The following is a 23,244-nucleotide window of genomic DNA, read 5'->3' as shown; positions in this document are numbered from 1 at the left end:
CTGATCTGGTCTACACATAACTCCATTACTATAGAAACACGACTGAATTGTTACTGACCTCTGAAAAAGTCCGGCAAATTAGTCAATTGTATCAAATCAACAAAAGGTTGAAGAATAAAACTTGGTGGACAACTCAACATTGACATTCAAACTCAAAAACGGCAGCAAGAAACAGTCACACATTGAATTATAAAGGTCAGATCCAGCAGATACGGCAGAATAACGGTAAATGGTCAGGTAGAATTGTTCTGGAAACTCTTGGCATTGGTTCCAGAATTCACGAAGTCTCAAGACTTCGGGTCAAAGATGGGCTCAGAAGTGCTGAGAGTAGCAAGGGAACAGATGTACCCTGGGTTGGGGAGTTCAATGTTTGTTACTTCGAGTGATTCAACTGCACCACTATTGACCAAACTCCAAAGGGCATCAGTACCAGACTGCGCCGGCCACCGGTGGTGACAGAATTTGACCTCTGGACAAACTTACGTGACCTGCTGCAGATGCATTCAACCATGTTGTGGTTGGTTGGCTCACCGAGCTGGTTTGGTGTGCCACAGACGTTTCAGGGTAATGAAACATCTGTGGAACAACGAACCAGCTCAGTGAGCCAACCAACCACAACATCCACAACACGAGCTACAAATACATTCATCCATGACAATACTGGTAGGTGTATCCAGTACACAGTCCTTTTAGTAACAAAGTCTCACCTTTACACTGAGGACATTTTCTCATATGTTGTACTGAGCGCACCAGATGTATCAAGTGTTTTGGGACTGATGACATCCTGTCTATAGTACTGAAGCCTTGTTTCATTGTTGTTCCGCAAACTTTCATTACCCTGCTGGGTAACATCATCAGTGCAGCCTCCTTTGAAGAGTTGTGTTTTCCTGCCTGGATTTTAAAACTCTGGATTACCTCATTTCCGGTTTCCCTTCGCAGTAGAGTGAATATGGGGTCAACTTCTATGTGTTTGTTGATGGCTTTCTTCGTGGAGTACCAGGCTTCTAGGAACTCCCGTCTCTGTCTTTGCTTTGTTTGTTCCAGGATCTTGGTGTTGTCCCAGTCGAACTGGTGGTTCTCCTTATCTATGTGGATAGAGATGAGACAGTATTGGTCGTGTCTTTTTGTAGCCAGTGGCTGTTATTGTGCCCTTGTTGTTAATTTCCTTCCTGTTGTCTGATGTAGTGTTTGTCACAGTCTCTGCAGGAAATCTTATATATGACATTACAGTAACCATCCTAACACACACAAACGAAGTTGTGTGCAAACACTATTTAAACAGGCAACAACACACTGCAGCAGCACAGAACTACGCCAACAGTGGATATGCAAAAAACCTGGTCAGAAGATGCCTACATGAACAACACTAGGAAGATACTACACGCTCTGACACACTCATCACGAACACATCGGAACTAACCATGACTCCTACGACCACTGTGCATAGAGTGGCACACGAACTCATGGCAACCCTACGACAACTGCTCACCCGAACCAAGGACCCACTACAGACAGGACCCATGTCATATACAAGATCCCCTGCTGAGACTGTGACAAACACTACATCGGACAAACAAGAAGGAAATTAACAAGGGTACATGAACACCAACTGGCTACAAGAAGACACGACCAATACTCACTCATCTCTATCCACACGGATAAGGAGAGCCACCAGTTTGACTGGGACAACACCAGGATCTTAGGATAAGCAAAGCAGAGACAGGCACGGGAGTTCCTAGAAGCCTGGTAGTCGATAAAGAAAGCCATCAACAAACACATAGAAGTCAACCCCATATTCACTCTACTGCAAAGGAAAACTGGAAGTGAGGTAATCCAGCTCACTGGACTCCAGAGTTAAAAAACCAGGCAGGAAAACACAATGGCACTTCATCAGAGGCTGCACTCTTGATGTTACCCAGCAGGGTAATGAAATGTCTGTGGGACAACAATGAGCCATCCCGGCGAGCCAACCAACCACAACACCCACAACCCGAGCTACAAATCTACTCCAAAACTTTAGGGCTACCAATGAATTCTTAGTCAGCCACAACCTGTGTGGAAATGCTCACTTCTGACGTGTAGGGCTACTCTGCTCCAGGACTTTATACCCTTGGTTCAAACATAGACAAATGAGCTGAATTCAAGAGTTGAGGTTTGGCATATCCTTGAAAAGCTGAAGTCAATGAAAATCACTGGAAATTGGTTCCGATTGCTGGAGTACAATCATCACAGTCACAGGACATGGTTGCAAGAATTTCTCAGGGTAGGTTGTTGGTTTAACCATCTTTAGCTGCTTCACTGATGGCTTTCTTTCCATTAGAAGTTCATAAGTAGTGATACCCCACCATTACTTGATAACTGCCCAATGTTCAGTACCATTTGGAAGTCCTCAGATTTCACAATAGTCCATTCCTGCATACAGCAAGACCTGGGCAAAAACTTCAGTGGCAAGCAATATTTGCACACCAAAGGTGCTATACAATGAACATCTCCAATGACAGAAACTATCTATACCCCCTTGACATTCAATGGCATCATCATTGTTGAATCCTCCACCATCAACATCCTAGGAAATTCCAACCAAGTGGAAACCAAATTGCATCAGCCACCATATATTGTGGCAATTAAAGCTGGTCAGATGTTAGGAATTTTACAGGGAGTAGCTCAACTGTTGATTCCCCTTAGTCTATTCTCCATCTATCTGGCACAAGTCAGGAGTGTAGTTGAATACTCTCCATTTCCATGGATGAGTCCAGTTCCAACAGCAATCAAGAAACTTAATGCTGTCCAAGGCAAAACAGCCTGCTCGATCGACACACTGTCTGACACCTACATGCAGTATTGGCAGTGTAACAGCTACATGATGCTCTATAGTAACTTGAAAAGGATCCCCAACAACATCCTCTTCCAAAACTGTAACTTCTGGTTCTTGGAGAACAAGTACTAAAGACGTACAGGAACACCGCAGTTATGGAAACATAAAACACAGGAGCAGGAATAGGCCACTCAGCCCTTCAAGCTGCTCCGCCATTCAGTACAATTATGGCTGATCATCCGGTTCAGCAGACCATTCCTGCTTTCTCCCACATCCTTTGATCCCTTTATTCTTAAGAACAATATCGGCATCTTTCTTGAAGGCATTCAATATTTTGGCCTCAACAGTTTCCCGCAGAGAATTCCAAAAGCTCACCATTCCCTGAGTAAAAAGATTCCTCCTTATCCCTCATCTCTGTTCTAAAAGGCCTTAACCTTCGACTGTGATTGCTGGTTCTGTACCCCCGCTCATCAGAATATTCTTTCTGCATTGAGACTGTCTGATTCTACTAGAATTTTATAGTTTCTCTGAGAATCCCCTTCATCTTCTAAACACTAGTGGATATGGTCCAACCAATACAGTCTTCCCATACGTCAGTTCTGCTATTTCAGGAATCAGTGAGATAAATCTTCGTTGCACTCCCTCAACAGCCAGAACAACCTTCTACATCAAATCTGCCTCCCTCTTTATGTATTCTCAGCACAGAAAAATGAAAATACTCAATGATCCTAAAAACTGACCCAAATGGCTCCTAGCCAGCCTTTTTCAGTAACTAGCCCCAAACTTTGTGAATAATTGATGCCAGACACTGGGGTTTATAGCTTAAACATAAGATTTAAAAATAATTAATAACATTGTAACTTTAGCAGAGCCAAGTTAAACAACAAGGTGATCTGATCAATGTCTATAATTTAAACCCATTCCCAATTCTATCCTCACTCAGACAGGCATAAAGACACAGTTATTTGATAAATCGAAAGAATAAAAGAGATATAACCGACCAGTTAATTAATTTAAGCAAGAACCACAATCTGTAATCTCACAGGCACATGGGATTGTACCTTACTTGGTTTCTGAAGACAGTGATGCATGCAAATAGCTTTCAGCAGACTCCAAGGAAGACTCACTTAATATTTATAATTGAGATTCTATTCTCTGCATTTTCACTAAGTGGATAGCAAGAGGTCAACTGGGGAACAATAAACTCCGTCCCGTAACTTCTGCAGCCATTATCCTCTGACCAAAACATTATTTTTAAAAAAAGCTCAACTTTGGAAACAAAACCCAAAGAACTGTGTACGCTGGAAATCAGAAACAAAACTAAAAACTACTAGAAAATCTTGCCGATCCGGTAGCATCCATGATTAGAGAGCAGAGTTGACATTTCAGGTCCAGTGACACTTGGAGAAGAGATTTTCCAGCGAATTATGGTTTTAGTTCAAATTTTGGTTTCTCCTTGTTAGACTGGTTGGCTGTTATGATCCCAGTTAATATTCAGCATCTATCATCTGCTTGAGCATAATGTATTTCCTGGACCAAAATGACTGGAACATTCTCTGAACAAGAATCAAACTAATTTAACTTTCAGGCCTGGCCTCATAAGTGAGCATCAGTTTTTCTGTTTTTTTTTAAGAAACAAACTCCCAGTCTATAGATCACCTTTAGCTCTCAGCTCACAGTTCACAGCACTAGACTAAAAACGGTGAAAAGAAATGAAAAATCAGTGAGGGTTCTAACAAGACCAACATACTATTTGCCTTCTTCACTGCCTGCTGCTCCTGCACGTTTATTTTCAGCAACTGGTGCACAAGACATCCTCTCAATCTATCACCATTTAGATAATAACCTGCCTACCTGTTTTTGCTGCCAAAGTGAATAACCTCACATTTATAAAGTGGATAAATCTATCTGCCATGTACTTGTCAAAACACACTGAAGGTTCTCTTGCATCTTCCACACAGCATACCCTCCTAAACTGCAAGTTTTTCTGAAGAAGAGTCTAGGCCCGAAACATCAGCCTTCCTGCTCCTCTGATGCTGCTTGGCCTGCTATGTTCATCCAGCTCGACACTTTATGGGTCACTGAGTCAAAATCCTACAAAGCTCTCACACCGTTATGGTTGTATTTCCACTACGTGATTCGTAGAACCCCGACAGTGTGGAAACAGGCCCTTTGGCCCAACAAGTACACACTGATCCTCAGAGCACCCACCCAAACGCATTCCCCCATAACCCACCTAATCAACACATCGCTGAATCCTACAGGCAATTTAGCATGCCCAATTTACCTCGCCCGCACATCTTTAGACTGAGAGAGGAAACATGAGCACCAGGAGGAAAATCACACAGACACAGGGAGAATGTGTAAGCTCCACACAGACAGTCATCCGAGGGTGGAATCGAACCCAGGTCCCTGGTGCCGAGAGGCAGCAGTGCTAACCACTGTGCCACCGTTTAAAAGGCAGCTCACCACTACTTTCTCAAGAGCAATTACAGATGGGCCAGAAGTGCTCATATCTTTTTAAAAAAAACATGGAATTTCAGTTTCTCCAAACTCTGAACTGGTCCTTTACACATTTGGAAATTAGATCAAGGTATGGCAATAAGTGTAACACAGCAGAAACATGAACTTACCAAATCCAGTACAGTATTGATGGTTTCAGTGTTACTAGCATTCAGACGAAGCAAAGCATGCATCATTCAAGAAATCATGTCGTATAAATACGGTGATAACAGGGAAGCAATGAGTGGTTGAGGCAGGTTTTGGAATTGTAGACTGTACTCATAATGTTCATGTCTTGATTGGAAAAGCTATCATATTCATTAAGTGTCTTGATGATAAAAGATAGCTGCAAAGACCTACCATTCCTGGAGTTCAGGCGAGGGGATGAGTCCAGCTGTACCATTTTTAGAGTTTTCTAATTTCCCCTGCCACCAATTGTGGTCATCCTTACTGATGATTTGTATGATCTCTCCAACTCGGAACCGGATCCCAGCCTCTTTACAAGGTATAAGGTCATCCTTTGATGGATCATATTCAAATTGTGCTCGAACATAAATCTATGAAACAAGTGAGGTTTTATAAGGAAAGATAACGTTTGTTAAACTGCCTATCCAGGGAATTTAAAGGATTACAAAGCTGTCAAAAATAAAGCTAACAAATATACAACACAATGGTAAATGAAAGGATAAAGGTAAAAGCAGTTTTACACGTTTTCGTTAAAATGACCTGCTGCTATTTTTACACATCTGTCAAAAGTTTACAAATTTCTATGTATTCCTATAGCAGGTAGTAGAATGGAATAAAAACAACAAAGTGGCGATGGGCATAATTTTCCAATGTTTCTTGAATGTAGGAATGGTTACTAGAGGACTGGTGGAAACAAACGTTTTGTTTAAAAAAGGGTAGCTATAGGCCAACCAATTAAACATTAATGCTGGGGAAATATTATTGATAACAAATTGTGACAAAATTAATCAGAATTTCAAACAATATGGGACAATAAATTAAGTTCAATTGGAATTTGTTAAAACAAATTATGTTTGAATAATTTCATCAAGTTATATATGAAGTAACAGAGAATGTTGATATGCATGATTTGTGGATGTTGAAAAAGCATTCACTAAAGTACCATGTCATAAATTTGTTAGCAAAATTAAAGTCTATAGGAGCATAGTTGACAACTGGCTGAGTCACAGAAAATAGTCAGAAATGGTGAATGGATGATTTTTACACTGTTGAGAAATATACTATGGTGTTCTCCAAAAGGTCAGTTTTAGTACCATTTTTCTTTTTAGTCCTGATTAATGATGGACACTTGGGTTTATATGGTATCATTTCAAAGTCTGTAGATGCCAAAAGCTCCGAAATATAATTTTCAGTGAGGAGGTTAGCTATTACTGGCTTCAGGAAGATGTAGACTGGCAAAACAAACAGGCACATGGCAGTTTAACGCAAGGAAACTTGAACTGATACATTTTGTTTTGAAGAATGAGAGGCAACATTAAACATATTGGAAAGGATGTGGTTAAATATACACCAATCTTTGAAGGCAGCAGGATGCTAAGGTCTTAGAGAGGACACAGAACAAATCAACTGAAATTGTGTCAGTTAATAGGGATTTCAGTTATACAGAGAGACGGGAGCAGCTGGGGTTGTTAATCTTACAGAGGAGGGAAGATTACAAGGAGATTTGAAAATGGGGCTCAAAAATTACATATGAAGGGAAAACATTGTACATGTCTATTGGGAAAGAACAGGAAACTTAGATAATTGGATAGCTCTAACAAGGAAGCACAGTTGAACTGGTTGAATGTTTGCTTTCCGTACTGCATAACAATGTGATATGAAATATTCGGACAGTTGTTGACAATTCTACTCTGGCCAGAAAAAGATTAACACAATTAACTGAAAAGTAACATACAAAATATTAAGTGAGAAAATGAATTGCGTGCTGGTACTATGTCATGGATACTATAAAATTTTTATTGAGTTAAACTATTCACCTGTCGTCCTTTTGGTTGTGTAGTTGATGGCAAATCCTGTAGGATAAAGTCAACCCAAGGAAAAGAGATTTTCATTTCACATTCAAAGCAAAGCTATGAAAATTCTATAATATTTACCATGTATTATTTGCTTTATTATTACAAAAATTATGATATAATCAGGTGTTATAAGCATCAATTTGCATAATGCGTCAAGCCATTACATAAAATGATTCAAGGATAAGTAGGCCAGGCTGCTTAGCAACAAGCCGTAGAAAGCAGATACCAGCTGTGAACAATATTGCCCATTCCCATTATGCAATCTACATTTTCAACACAAGTAGACAGCTGAACTGCAGTAACATTGCAATTTTAATTCAATAAAATATAACATTCTAGGTTTTTAATTGTAAATGAACACAATTATTATTTCAATGTAGCACAACTCATCTGGAAGTATTTTGTACATGCTGTTTTAAATAGATGAAATAGAATTTGGGCTACATTCATCAACTTAACTAAATTTCAGTACCTTTGCCAACTGAGTAATTTGATTCAGATATTGAGTTGTGTTACTATATTATTTGAGTTCTTTCTCCAAAAAATTGTTTTATCATTACAGAAAGTACACTCAGTTCACCAATTCTCTTTTGTAAATTATTTATCCATATTACCATTAGTTCCCTGCCCCTTGCACGTTTCTCTGACAGAATGCATAGCAAATGCCGGATCTTGGACTTCCCAAAATGCCATTCCTGAATTGGACAAAAGGAGCAAACTGAAAGTGGCAAGGGTTTATTTTGTCTTTCAATTTCATTTCATATAGTCTCGATACATTCCGTAGAGTATGTCTCCATCGGGGAAAAAACTGATTCATACAACTTGTGGTTTGGTGCTCCTGATTATGGATGGAAAAATTATCTGCTACTTATATATTTCTGATGACTATCCAGCACAATGTGGACAAGATGAGGTACAATTCCCGCTGTAAGCCTGATTTTTTTTTTGTCTACATTCACACAAAAATGCTATCCAACTGGATGATGGTCTCTTGCCAAACAGAACTTGAGCAAAACGGACAGAAAACTGGCAAAAACAGCAGGGTGAAGACAGGTTTGTAGGTAAACAAACAATAATTTAATGTATACAGGACTAGTTAATAGACAGCAACATCCAAACTATACTGGAGGCTGACTGTTAGTAGTTGATGCACAAGTTATCATAGTGGTTTTCTAATGATGGTTTAAGAATTGGTGCATATTCTGAAATTACCTAATCACCACCACCATAACGAGCTTCACAGCTACTTTGAAAAGTATGTTCTTATTGTTCTTTAGAGTTCTGCTCTTTGATTGCATAAATTGAGTCAAAAGTTTACTTTGTTTTTAGGCAAAATAAATAAGCACATCTTGTATAATTGTTGAAGTTGAAAGCTGGTAAAATAAGAACTTGTGTTGAAAATGTACAAAACTCCCATATTTTTTGTCAATTGACAAAAGAATGATCTTTAGCGTTGAGTTGCCAGGCCAGGCTCCAGCATCACATCATAATGTGCATGTACCACGGCAGCAGTGGGCACACCAATTTGAGAACTCAGATAGCGGAACCTACCCATAATTCTTAGAGCTCTCACATGAACCATGCTTTAAAGGCTACGCCGTACTGTTGTATCAGCTTTCAGATGGGCGCAATCATTACACAAATGATTTCTCTTCACTTCCCCTGCTCAACTAATTTTTGTCCTTTTCATAAACAATTTACAGTAATCAATTGTGCCAATGAATCTTGGAAGCAAGATACATTGGAACTGATCCATAGCTGGAAACTAATCTTCATAAATAATCAGGAATTAAATGACATTTGTCAATGGCTCCTATGAACTTGATATTAAAAACTGCAGGTCCTTTCTTAGAGAAAATTTCCTTGGTACAGAGGTAATCATCAACATTAACACAATTACACCACTGGCAACAGAACTTTGGATTTGTGTTGTAAATGGAAGCCTTACCGAAACAGAATTATAAGTGCTGCTATAGCCGTTAGCAGGGGATTGTCTGGATGTGGAAGGGGAATCTCTCTGCAACGAGACAGAAGGTTCAGTAGCACCTTATATAAACAACTGCAACACATGTCAGAATTTTATACACTGTTTTAAATAACAGGACAAGGTGTAATTCTAAATAGGAATCAGTCTCTCTATTCCACAATAAGGGATGAGGCTTTAGGTGTAAGCAGAGTTTTCAAAAACAGATTAGGACTGAACAGCTGTCTGGTTAATTCATGTTTCACAATCCCTGTTATATTAAGACAAAGGCTTTATTTAAAAGGTTGCTTACATGAAGTATTACGTATTACATTTTTATAGGGCTGGACCAGATAGCTGCTCAGAGGTTTTAACTCCTGACCTGGGAGTCTAGAATTTTGGGTCAAAGACTTGGGCTAAAGTATTGGCCATTTAGGATTGAGGTGGATGATGGATTAGCTCAGGCATTGGGTACATTCAAGACAAATTTGTTTATTGAAAACAAATGGTACATAAATCAAATAGTACAGACGATTTCTGCTCATAAATCATTGTCACATTTTTCCCTTTCCCAAGCAATTTTTTTCAGTACTGCATGTCAATAAATTTTACATCTATTCTTGGTAAGCTAGTAGGATTACATTGACTCCAATACAGCTTAAATTGTACATTACCAAGGTCCGATTCTAAGCATTAGCTCTATAAGTCCATGATCTGGTTCAATATTCGAGTTGAGCTGGTTGCACACTTACTTATAGATCACAATGCACCATTTTTGTGGGAGGTAACAAGAAAGGGTTAGGTAACAACAAGGTTTGTTTTAAAATAAGTTATAATTTTCTTAGGAATGGGAATAGGAGTTTTCCTGCTGCCTCAGTGATTTTAAAGAATAACTAAACAATACAAATCAGGAAGCTCCAAAGTTTGATCCCAAGACTCTGCCAAGAAAACTGATCTTAGCAAAGGGCGAGACTAGCCTCAGCACTCTAAATCGAGCAAGGAACACTGGCTTGGGCTTCTGCTCCTGATTACCACCAAAATACTCCTGTGAGAAATGAATGCATACAAAGGCTAAGAACAAGTTTCTTTATAGCTGGAACTTTCTTCATGTTGGATTGTCAAAAAAAAACTCCAGATTGTTTTTAAGAGAGGGGTGTTTGAGATATGCAATTCAGATTATAAGGACTCTTACATCTGGGGTTTCTGCAATTTAGGTTGTGGGGAAATAGATGTCCCGTGCTTGTTCCCTTTGTTGATATTACTACTGCTTCTTTAATCTACAGCAGAATAACTAGACCTACAAAAAGTAAGTCCACTGTGGCTCTGAATTAAACAGATGCCTACAGAGCTACCTGCACCAAAATAGTTAAATATGCATAAATGTTTAATCCTTACAGTTTCTTCAGTTTTCACTTACTTTTCAAAAATTTTCAAGGTGGCAGCAGCAGCATCAGGATAGGAAGTGTCTGGGTTCTGTGCCCGTATGCTCCTGCTCACCTTGCTGGCCGCATCCTTTTTTTTGTTTTATTTCTTTGTTTCTTTTTTGTATCAAAGTGCACCTTTCCTTCTTTTCTGTGGTTGCAGTAGGAGGCGGCCGTGGTCTTATTGAGGGTGTCACAGTCAGTGGGTCTGACCTGTTCCTCCTGGTAGATCCAGATTGTGCATTGGGGATATGGCACAATGTGGTGGTTTCAGGTGGCAACTGAAGTGGCAATGGCTTCAGCTTCACCAACTTGATGGGTCTGGTTTATCCCTCCTTGCTATTGTGGTAATGCAGGGACTTTGGCGTTGGCTTCAGCGGTGGCAGCACGGTGGGTCCAGTCCAAATTTCCTTGCCGTAGCTGCCTCAGAAGTTAGTTTAGCAGAGGCACCCCATAGTCACCCTAGATACCCAGGAACCCCCATCGTTGGAACAAAAGATGAACTTTGGCCTAACTTTCTCTCACTTATTTCTTTTTATACTTTCTGTAATTAAAATGGCTACGAATTGTCGTGACTTATAGACATCTCACAGTATTTTCATAAATATAAGTGACAATAAATTGCTATTCTATTCTATATCTTTCCAGCCTGATGAAAGGCTGCATTTTGTACTTTTTGTTGCTTCATCATTTCAAACTTTAAAAATGTTACCAAAACAAGCGCTGTTGTTTCCTGTGCTTAAATAACGACGCATGTTCTGGGGATGTGGGCAAATTCTAAAGTCTGTGAAGTTGGGATGAGAGGGTTAATATCAGTATAGTAAGACTGAATAGTTATGCAATTATTGTATTTAGAGAAGGCAGGTGAAGCCAGAAGAAAGTGATGGAATTGAACATTCTTGTTCTTTTAATTATCGAGCGCCAAAATGTTCATGTTTTAGCACAGTATTCACTCTCTACCACTAGAGGTAGCTAGTTAACTATGAAAACATTCAAGCTGACTCCAGGAGTTGGCAATCATGCAATAATCTTTGTTATTTTAGTGGAATTTAGACCCTATAAGATTCTAACATTTTGAAATTGAAGCAAACTTAAACTGAAGTTTCCCTAGTCATTACATCACTAACTCTATTTAGTTGGTAGTTTGTTCACCTTTGTATCGAAGGTGTTGCTTCAACTCTCACTTCAGCACTTGAGCACAATCTAGAAAGTCTCCTTTACAGTACTGTTGGAAATGTCGTTTTCAAGATGAGACATTAAATCTGTGTCAATCCGCTCAGTGAATCATGAAAGATCCAATGGCACTAGTTCAAAGAAGTGCTGTTTTGGCTAATATTTATCCCTCAATTCATATCACAAAAAAAATTTTGATCATTATAAGTTTGCTATTGGCTTGCAATGTGCAAAGTACTTGATGTGTTTCCAAATCGCAATAGTGACTAGACTTCAAAAGTATTTTATAAGGTGTGAAACATTTTACCACATATCAAGGCTGTGCAAGGTGCTACATAATGGATTGCTTTATTTTCTGCAAAAAGCGACTAGAATGCAGCAATTTAAGGAGGTAGCTTCTTGAGGCCAATTAGGGTTGAGCAACAAGTGTCGGCTTTGCTAGCAATGCTCAGATCACAAAAATTAAAAATCCATGAAAAATGTCAGGGAAAACTCAATGATACACTGTAGGCCACAGTTGACATTTAGTTGACATTTCACACTGTATATACAGCCAGCGACAACTTATATTCCTACAGGCTTGAAGGACGTTTACCTATATTCCAGCCAGTCCATTCCTTGATTCGGTCTATTTACTATTAGGGTCTCTGGTCAATGCAACTGAATGAATAAAATTCACTTTTTATTAGATCTTATTCGGCATTTTCTGGGAACTTTGCTACTATTTTGAAAACTCAATCAGCAAGTTTACTCATTTTTACGACAACTTTGAAACAGATTTTTTAAGATATTACAACAAAACTAGTAGCCTACCTAGATGACACAAGGAAACTAGAAAGAGCTAGAGATGTCATGAACCTTCGGATTAAAAGCAGTGTGTTTGTGTAGTGTGCGACAAAGGTCAGTGAAGTGTTGAGTTTAAGTTCAAATTTGAAGAATTGATACACTGACTTGTTTTTCTCTTTGAACATTAATAAATTCATTATACGCTGCAGATTTTATTTAAAGTCTGTACTTTTAATAAATACTATACTATTTATATAAATAATTGCCAGTGGGCTTTCCTGTGATAGATAGCTATGTCAACTTAATATACTATCAACATACTGGAAACAGCATAGTGCCTCACATTGGCAAATCACTTGAATCAAATGAAATCAATTGAATAATGCAACTCCTGTGTTGGTCACAACCTAGGTTGTCTTGGTAGAACATGAGAACTTTTCTTATAGTTTAGTCTTTACAACAAGTGGAAAGTATATGATTACTTCTTTGAGGCAGAAAAAAGTGGCTAAATTTTGTCTCTCCCTTTTTAAAAAATATATTTCTGGTGAAATTGTTGTGCTTATTATGGTATCAGTACTGGTGAACGTAATACCTTTTCCATTTATCTAATCCAATAGCAGTACAAAACATCACAAATGTAGGACAACTCATGCATATTTTAGCTAAATCTATGATCCACATCTACATGCTTTAACCTAAAGTGGGAAGAAAATCATAATAGCACCTATATGAATTATACGTCCCTTGTACAATTTTTTATCTACTCAGATGGAATTGCCAATTTACTACTGACAGTTGTATTACTGATCTGTACCCAGGAAGAAGTGACTGGATTTGCTTCAATTTAATTTACCAAATACATATACACTGCAATAACATAAAAGCAAAAAGTGCTATGCATGCTGGACATCTGAAATAAATGCAGAATACTGAAGAAACACAGCAAGCCTGGTAGCATCTTTAAGAGGAACATTATTAATATTTCAAATTCACATTGACTTTTCTTTACTAAAGAGTGTCATATTGAACTCAAAGCATTAAATATGTTTTCACTAGATGCTGCCAGACCTGCTGAGTTTGTCCAGCATGTATGGTGCAGATTAATCCAAATACAGATCCACAGATGGTGAAACAGTATCGCATTGTTCCTTGGTGCTTTGAAGACAGATGTAATGCAATAGGGTTTATGTAATTTTATTACTTAGGTAATTAACAAAGTTTAGCCTACCATTTTGGAATGGTATCTATAGAGCAAAATGGTTGATTTGGTAAAGCAGTCAATTCCTTCCCCAACCCCCAGCCTTGCACAATATATTGAAGTCTATTGGTAATATTTCAGTTTCCAGAGGAGGCAGTGGAAGCTTCCAAAACCTGTTACACAATAATAAAAACTACTAGACAGAATATTAATTTTCCTTAACTGTGGTCAAGGTTGCAGTGAATTGCTAGTTAGTAATTATATCTGATACAAAATAGAAAAACTAATTAATTTAGATGAAGGGAATTTACGGAATTCCATTCAAGTAAACACTTAGTAGTTGAAACAATCTAACTTCACCAAAATTTCCATTCAGCTAAACAAAGACTTTTACTTCCATGTTATATTAGTAAAGAGATCCATTCATTTATTCCGTTATCTTTGTTATAAAATTGGTGTGCATTTTGAACTGTACAGGCAGAACCAACCTACACAGAAAGCTTTTACAATCACCAGTCAGCACACAGTTAGTCATCAAAGAGGGGGAATTATTAAAAATACCTAATTTTTAAATTCGTTACCTCACAGGAAGCAGATTGAGTGCGATAACTTGGCACAATCTTGAAGGTGATACTGCCTCTCATTTCCCTCTGAGAGTGAAAAGAATTGAATATCTATTAAAATCCAAAAGTCTGGCATTTGGATGTTATGTGTAAGATGAAACCATTATGTTTTAACAAGTAGTGCTGCACATTTCCACAAACAATCTTTGATTTGACTTTTTCAGTAAGTGAATTTATTTGTGCAAAGATTTCATACAAAATGCGGCACTTGATCACAGTTAAAACACTTCAAGTTTTTGCTCTGTAGCTTTACTTCTGTCTATATGTTTTCACAAGCAAAAATAACCTGAAGATATAGAGAGCTCAGTAGTCATTTGCAACTACGTTACTTCTAGCCAAACAGACTTTAGACTAATGAATGAGAAACAGGCAAAAAAATCATTATTTAATTGAAATGAGGAAGTGAAGCAATACAATAAAATTATCTTGGTACAAAATCATAAAATGGTTATAAAACAGAGAATTGACACAGCCGTTGGGCCTGAACCAGCTCTCTGTTAAGAGTGATTTAGCTAGTTACATTCCCAACAGGGCTTTACCCTGTAACTCAATACAATTTTTATTTTTTACATGGTTATGCAATTCCTTATCGAAAGTGACAACCTAATTCACTTCCAACACACTCTGAGTTCAAGGCTGTAAACAACTTGCCGTGGAACAAACAACTCATGCTGTTTTTGGTTCTTTTGCCATCTCAAATCTATCCCCATTGGTTCTCTGCCAAGGGGAACAAGTTATTGCTATCTACTCCATCCAGGCCCCTCAGGTTTTCTAACATCTCTATCCAATTTCTTCGCAATGGAGCACAATTCCAGCTTCTCCACCTTATCCTTGTAACTCAAGTCCCTTATCCCTGGAACTATTCCTGTAAATCTTCTGTGCATTCAGCTTAAAGTGTGGTGCCCAGAACTCCAGTTCAGGCTGAAACACTGTTTTAAAAATATTCATCATAACTTACTTGGCTTTTGCATTCTGTCACTGACCACTGGGTCAACCGGGTCCGACCCATCTCCTGCACTTACTCCCTTCGCCTCCTCTCTTCCCACCTTCAACAGCGATTAGGGTTCCCATTGTCTATACCTACCATCCCACCAGCATCCACTTCCAGAAGATCATCAGACACCATTTCCGCCACCTCCAGCGAGATGCCACCACCAGCCACATATTCCCCTCCCCTCCCTTGTTCGCCTTCCACAGGGACCATTCTGAGACACCCTGGTCCACTCTTCCATAAGCCCGACACACCTACACAGCCCCATGGCATGTCCCCTGCAACTGGCAAAGGTGCAACACCTGTCCATTTACCTCCTCCCTTCCCAATATCCAAGGGTCCAAACATAGTTTCCAGCTGAAGCAGCACTTCACCTGCACTTTCCAGAATTTAGTCTACTGCACTTGCTGCTCAAAATGTGGTCTCCTCTACATTGGGAAAATGAAGCGTGGATTGTCTGACCACTTCGCAGAACATCTACATTTTGCCCACAAAAATGACCCTGAGCTATCTGTTGCCTGCTACTTTAACACACCACCCTGTTCACCAGCCAACATCTCTGTCTCAGGCTTCTGCAGTGTTCTAGCAAAGCTCAATGCAAGCTGGAAAAACAATATCTCATTTTCTGCTTGGGGACCCTGCAGCCCTCTGAACTCAAAATCGAATGCAATAATTTTAGGGCCTAAATTCTACTATGTCCTAGCCCTCTACCCCAAACGCCAGGCCTTATTATCACATAGTTTGCCATTACAAACTACCAACTGTTAGTCAGTAACACAGTCTACATTAACAGCTATTCACCCTTCTAGCCAAATCATTATCAACTTTTTTGCCCAACTGCTCTTCTCTCTTTAAATGGTGGAGTGGACCTGATGGGCCGAATGGCCGTACTTCCACTCCTATGTCTTATGGTCTCTCTTTGGACTCTATCCCCACCTATCGTTTACTCCTTAAGCCTTCCCCCTCCCTATGATCTGCACATAACCTGATGTTTTCCTAGCCACTGTCAGTTCTGAGGAAAGGCCGCCCTGACCTGAAATGTTAACTCTGACTTTTCTTCAGAGATGCTGCCAGACCAGTTGAGCTTTTCCAGCAATCTCTGTTTTTGTCACTGCATTTTCACTAATTGCCTCACAAGGAACAAAGGCTTGTGAAGGAGGGGGTAATGTGATTTTGATGGAGTGGGAGGGGGAAATAGCGTACAAAGGCAAGGTAGACAAGGGCGCAAGGGAGGAAAGGTGAGGGGGTACAAGGGAGGGAGGAAGAAAGGCATGGGTGGAGTAAGGGGCGAAACATGGGAGGAAAGGGAACAGCAAAGGAGAAGAATGTGGCACAATGGAGGGAAGGAGAGGGAGTGCAAAGTAAAAAGGTAGTGAGGAGGAGGAGGCAAAGGAGGAGAAGATGAGACTGTATAGGAAGGAGAAATTGGGGAAATGGGAATGGAGTTTAAAGGAGGGGGGATTTGAGGGTGCAAAATAGGTGAAGATAGGATGTAAAAGAGGGAAAGATGATAGGCTTCAAAGGACGGATAGATAGGGGCATGATGGCGGAGGAAATAAGGATGTGAAGGAGGGGATGACAAAGAAGGGGTAAATAGGTTATGAAGGATAGGGAAATGACTGAGAAGAATTGCGAGATTGGGAACAAAGAAAGGGGGATGAAGGACAAAGATAGGAGAGATGGGAAAGGGGCAGGCTCAACACCTTTTCACTTTTAAGGCCCTATCAATTCTTGTCAGCCACACTTGAACTATGGAGTCACACAAAGTCCGCGAAATCTGGGTGAGAGTTCTTCACTCAATATTTCTTTAGACGTTCAATGAAACAACCCTCAAATAGTGAACTGGGGAGAGAAACATTCCTGTGTGGAAATAAATGCAATATGCAAATATTTGATGTGAGAACCATGAGCAACTGAGGAGGGTTTTGCTGTCTCTGCAGTCGCGTGAAAACTGTGAAAGACTCAAAAGCTGAAGCATGAATGGATGTGGCATGTATTGAAAGTTATTTGCCAGCTAGTTTTAAAGATGAATAAATTTTGTTGGATAACTTTATCTCATTCACAGAGTTTGTGCAGCAGTAACACTTCGTTATCATTCATGTTATGAAATGCAGAAAACCATGTTCTATCCAGCAATATGTGTTAAATAGTATAATTAGTTGGTTCACAGGTTGGATGCTCATCAATCTGTTATTGGAAAGAGTAGAGAAATATAAGTAATTGGGCAGTAATGCAGCAGCCAGCTCATGAGGGGTCACATTACTACTACGCCTCCTCTGCATCATGCTGAATTCACACTGGATTCCAGGAAAAGGTATACTGTTCTGTGCAGGAGATGTGTGGCTGACTTTGGGTGTGATGTGGGTGGTTATAGTAGCAAAATAGGTGACAGTAAACAGATAGAATACTTATTGCTCTAGTACAGATCATAAATTGTAACAACTGCACCTAAAAGTGAACACACCTTAAATTTCCTTCAATAATGTGTTAAGTGTACATCAGTAAGACCTGTTTACAGAGCTTGCTCATGCCAAATTTGTACCAATGGATAACTAAAATTGGCTAACGAGCGGGAAGAGCAAAGATGACCTGTCATTCTAAGGTGATTTACATGAAGGCCTCAGAGGAACACATCATTTCATCCCTAAAATCCAGACAGATTAAAAATCCAGAAAATTAAATTACTTCCGAATTAAATATTAGTCTTTAAAAAGCAAAGATGATCTCTATACTCACAAGCATCTTTTGAAGCTGTTCCACTGTCTGGTTAGCTACACTGATGCCATTTATTTCTCTGATTTCATCACCAACATGGAGTGTTCCTAAACATTTTAAAAGAGTCAGATAAAAACTTAAGCATTTGTTTTAAGCACAGGAAAATCCTGCTCCCTTTTCATAAGCTAAACCCATATTTCCAGAAATGCATCCAAAGGCCTCATGAATGCTGGATAGTGTCTGTTTCAATGGCTTTCTTTCGCGACTTGCTCCAAAATCTTCTTATTTCATGTAAGAGAAATTTTTCCGTGGCTTCACGTTTTAGTTGATGCTTCTTAATTATTTGTAACGTTTCCCATTGACAACATCGGGCAAAATACTGATGGAAAAATTACATACTGAATGTTTTGTCTCCAAAGGTATGAATTTCTTGGAACGGTAATAGTTAAATTTGTGGATTAATATAGATTTTCTACCTACCTTGTCTATGTATCATTCCTCCATGCATTATCCTTGCAACAATACAGTGGTTCAATTCATTCATTTTTAAAGTGATGCCCTGGAAGAAGGAATATGACAAAATTAGCATAATAAATGCCAGATTCAATGCGTTATAAATAATAGCTGTATACCAAATAATTTCAAAGTGAACCATTTGTCACATAAAACCCAAAGGCTGTAGAGTAAGGAGTCTAAGGAATATTCCATTGGATAGACAATTGATGGCCTTTATTCTAAGAGGATTGGAATTTCAAACTGTAAGAGTTAGACTAAAGGTTAAATAGTGATTTCTATACTTAAAGTAAGAAAAATTCTTCAGGTGAACGTTCTACACCAGAAAGGTTGACAACAGCAGGAACCTTCCAGAAAGGCCTTAGGAACTACAGTGGATTAACTGATTAGGAGACAAAAGGGGAGCGAGGGGATACAAGGGTAAGAGTTCAGCCAAACAATATAGCTGGGCTAGGGCAAGAGGCTTTGCTTGGGCGAAGGAAAATACATACCCAAGACTGAAGACTTTTGTTTATTTTATGTTTACAGACCAACAGAATAACAGAATCCTATATTCTGGTAGGAATTTGACTAACTGAATGAAACTAAAAATGAATATAAGTGATGAATTTCTTATATTCGGTGGAGTTTATTCTAGCTAGTCTTGAGTATACTCTCCTTTTGATCGCTTGACTAAATGATCATATTCAAACTCCTGAGGAGTGTCATTAGCATTTACCACAACATAACAACCACAGCCACAAACAGGATACTTATCTTGAACCAAAAAGCATGGCATGGCAATTTTAAAAAAAAATCATTTTAAAAAATTTTAGGATGTGGGCATTGCTGGCTGGCCAGCATTTATTGCCAGTGATGGTGTGCTGCCTTCTCGAACCACTGCAATCCACCTGCTGTGGGATGATCCACAATGCCAATAGGGTGGGAATTCCAGGACTTTGACAGTGACAGTAACTTCAGCAACAGTGAAGAACTGGCGATATATCTCCAAGTTAGGATGGTGAGATGCTTGGAGGGGGACTTGCAGGTAGTGGTGTTCCCATGTATCTGCTGCCCTTCTCTTTCTTTCTAGATGGAAGTGGTCGTGGGTTTAGAAGGTGCTGTCTAAAGGTCTTTGGTGAATTTCTGCAGTGCATCTAGTAGATCACATTGCTGCTACTGAGCATTGGTGGAGGAGAGTGGATGCTTGTGGAAGTAGTGCCAATTAAGTGAGCTGCTTTGTCCGGGATGGTGTCCAGCTTCTTAAGTGTTGTTGTAGCTGCATCCATCCAGGCACTGAGAGTACATGGGTATGTATAGCTCATTTTCCAGCCAAAAGTAGTATAGTTAGATGATCAGTTGACGGTCCAGTCGAGTGTCAAATGTATCCTAGAAATGGACTGCAGGAAGCAGGTGCATTTGAGATGCCTGCCATCAATTTGGGAATACACCATACTGAAAGAGATGATAGAACACTGACATGAAAACCTTAAATTCCTGAAACATGTTGGTAGATGATGTCCACGTGGACTTCATCAAGGCATGTGGCAAGGCTCTGCATGGTAGACTAGTTAGCAAGGTGAGATCACATGAAATCCAAGGGAAGATACCTAACTGGATATAAAATTGGCTTGAAGGTAGAAATAGAGGATGGTGGTACAGCGTTGTTTTTCAGATTGGAGGCCTGTGTCCTGTGGTGTGCGACCAAGATTGGTGCATTGCAAGGACTGATGCTGGATCCACTGCTTTTTGTCATTTATATAAATGATGTGGAGATGAATATAGAAGGTATGGTTAGTACTTGTGTTACACAGAGAGCGGTTATAGTGTGTGAAATGAATTACCAGAGGAACTGATGGATGCAGGTACAGTTATAACGTTTAAAAGACATTTCGTCAAGTTCATGATTAGAATGGAACAACAAGGTACCCTTTATTGTCACATGTACTCCAGTACAGAAGTACAGTGGAAATTTTTTACAACGGTTGCTTAGAATGGCGCCATCTTAGGTACAAGTTACCAAGGTACAAATCTTAGATATAAAAGAGGAATAGAAGGAAAAGTGGTAGCATTACTTAGTGTCTGAAAAATAAGTTAGAAGTAAGATAGTTAAAGAAGTGACATAGTTAAAGAACTGACATTACATTCTGGTAAAGAATATCAGGTTGATATTACATTGCAGCTGCATTCCGGCAGCATGTGGTCTGGTAGCAGCACTGGAGCCCAGTCCAACAACAGCTCTGCTCCAGTCTGCTCCGCCAGACGCTCAGCTGCATCAGGGTAAGGTGCGTTGCTCAGGGACAAACTTGTCACCACTCCCATGCTACTTTGGGATGCGTCCCCCCCACCCCCAACTCCACCACGCTGCTCCGGCACGTGCTTTTCTCTCGCATGCTGCTCCGGGACACGCTTCCCTTTGTGCTGCTCTGGGAACTGCTTCCCTGTACACTGCTCCAGGCCTGTTAAAATGAGGGAAAAAAAAAAGAAAAAGAACAGGTGGAGCAGAGGAGCTATGGGCAGAGCATCCTACTCTGCAATATCTTGCTGGAAGTGTGGAATTATGACGAGGAAGCCTTTGGAAGGATAAGGCCAAATGCAGACAGGTGAGACTAGTTTAGTTTGGGAACTTGGACTGAAGGGTCTGTTTCTATGCTGTATGACTTGACCACCAAAATTGACGGTGTAGTGGACAGTGAAGAAGGTCTCAGAGTACAACAGGATATAGGTTTAAGGTCAAAGGAGAAAGATTTAAAAGAGACCTAAGGGGCAATGTCTTCACGCAGAGGGATGAGCTGTCAGATGAAGTGGTGGAGGTAAGTACATTACAATATTTAAAAGGAACCTGGATGGTTACATGAATAAGCCAAATGCTGGCTAATGGGAGTAGATCAGTTTAAGATATCTGAACAGTGCAGATGAGTTAAATCAAAGGGTTTGTCTCCACCTGGATTGATTTCTTGAACAAGCATATGGAGGATTGCGGCCAATGAAGTCCATGACAGTGGTGGTACATTCATCTAGGTTGTCTGCTCAGTGTCAAGATGGTGGAGGTGAACTTTTGTGACAGATAGTAAGGGACAGCATTTCGCTCTAAGGTATTCCAGGGAGCAGTGCTTCATAGGGTTGCCGTGTCTGAGCACCAGGTGTTGCTGATTAGGAAGCATACCACTGTAGCCTTTGCCTCACCCGAGGACGCCTATCAGTCCATGCAATGTATGGACAGCCCCTCAACTTGCAAGGCAATGCCTTCTTAGCGCAGTAGGTAGTGTGTCAGTCTCAAATCAGATATCGACCAAACCTCAGCTTATATGTCTGTTTTGGGAACAAATGAAGCTTCTTGCAGCTCAGAAAACTTGCTTTTAAATTAAAATTGAAATGTTGACACTCTTCCAAACATTTAATTTCTTTCAGTTTTTAGAGGCAGTGTACAGCCATAGAATCATAGACCTGTACAGCATGGAAACAGGTCCTTAAGTCCAACTCATCGATGCCAACCAGTTATTTGAAATTAATCCCATTTTCCAGCATCTGGCCCATATCCCTCTAAACCCTTCCTACTCATATACCCATCGAGATGCCTTTTAACTGTTGTAAATGTACCAGTATCCACCACATCGTCTGGCAGCTCATTCAACACACGCACCACCCTCTGGGAAAAAGTTGCTCCTTTGGTCCCTTTTAAGTCTTTTCACTCTCACCTTAAACTTATTCCCTCTGGTTTTGGGCTCCTCACCTTGGGGAAGAGACCACAGCTATTCACCTTATCCATGCCCCTTGTGATTTTATAAACCTCTATAAAGTCACCCCTCGGCCTCCAAAGCTCCAGGGAAAGCATTCTCAACTATATTCCAACAGAACCCAGATTTACCAGCCTTGATTTTCGAGATAGTAGCCAGCTTCTCTCTTCACAGAGTATCTATGCCTATATTGTTAGCTAAACATGGGGAGAAGTCTGTTTCATGTACTGACTTTCCATTTATTTTGTATGTTTTGTCTGGGAATTGCCACTCAAGTCCAGTATTGGGGCTAATAGCAGTTTCCTCCTTGTGTTACACACTTTATTGTATAGTACAGTGCTTTCCTGCTGGCTATCATTTTTATTCATCAGCCACCAAAGCTGTTTATTTTTCGTATCTAGCTGTAAATCACACAGATACATTAAAGCTAACTTATTCCTGAAAGCATCAAACTCAATTGCCCCTTTAAGGAATCTTTAGCAAGTCTATCTAGAGCATTCTTGTATTTTCCATCTCTTCTACAATTTCCTGCTACTGAAAGATCTATCTTTTCTGTTAACTGTGATTCCCGAGTACTTCAGGGCCATTGTGACTCCTGCTTTACTTAGGAATTACTGTGTTTAGCTGCAGTATACTGCTTCTCAGCTTCTCAAATTTAATGTTATTAAGTCTCAACTTCTGTGATATCCCATTTTCGACTACAGTTCAACTTTGGAGCTCCCTGTTTACATCAACGAAGCTGAGGTGGGAAGAGTCACGAGCATCAAGTTCCTAGGAGTGACAATA

At 39.7% G+C, this 23,244-nt stretch overlaps 1 protein-coding gene across 17 annotated transcripts in view; it reads right to left on the bottom strand.

The window, feature by feature from the left end:
* Nucleotides 1–23,244, bottom strand: part of caska (calcium/calmodulin-dependent serine protein kinase a) — a 408,353-nt gene that overhangs the window by 35,009 nt on the left and 350,100 nt on the right. For 12 of the 17 annotated variants that reach the window (XM_059650307.1, XM_059650309.1, XM_048541485.2 and 9 more), the window contains 6 exons: nt 18,710–18,788; nt 18,251–18,336; nt 14,482–14,550; nt 9,308–9,376; nt 7,321–7,356; nt 5,678–5,874 (listed from right to left, as the gene is read on the bottom strand). In XM_059650307.1, coding sequence (XP_059506290.1) covers nt 5,678–5,874; nt 7,321–7,356; nt 9,308–9,376; nt 14,482–14,550; nt 18,251–18,336; nt 18,710–18,788 — 536 coding nt within the window. The remainder of the gene's footprint in view (nt 1–5,677; nt 5,875–7,320; nt 7,357–9,307; nt 9,377–14,481; nt 14,551–18,250; nt 18,337–18,709; nt 18,789–23,244) is intronic. The other 5 variants (XM_059650310.1, XM_048541491.2, XM_048541490.2 and 2 more) reach the window with 2 other exon arrangements.

This window comes from Stegostoma tigrinum, chromosome 12, assembly GCF_030684315.1.
Source record: "Stegostoma tigrinum isolate sSteTig4 chromosome 12, sSteTig4.hap1, whole genome shotgun sequence".
Taxonomy (NCBI): domain Eukaryota; kingdom Metazoa; phylum Chordata; class Chondrichthyes; order Orectolobiformes; family Stegostomatidae; genus Stegostoma; species Stegostoma tigrinum.
Note: the sequence above shows the minus strand (reverse complement) of the source record. Positions and strands in the feature narration are given on the sequence as shown.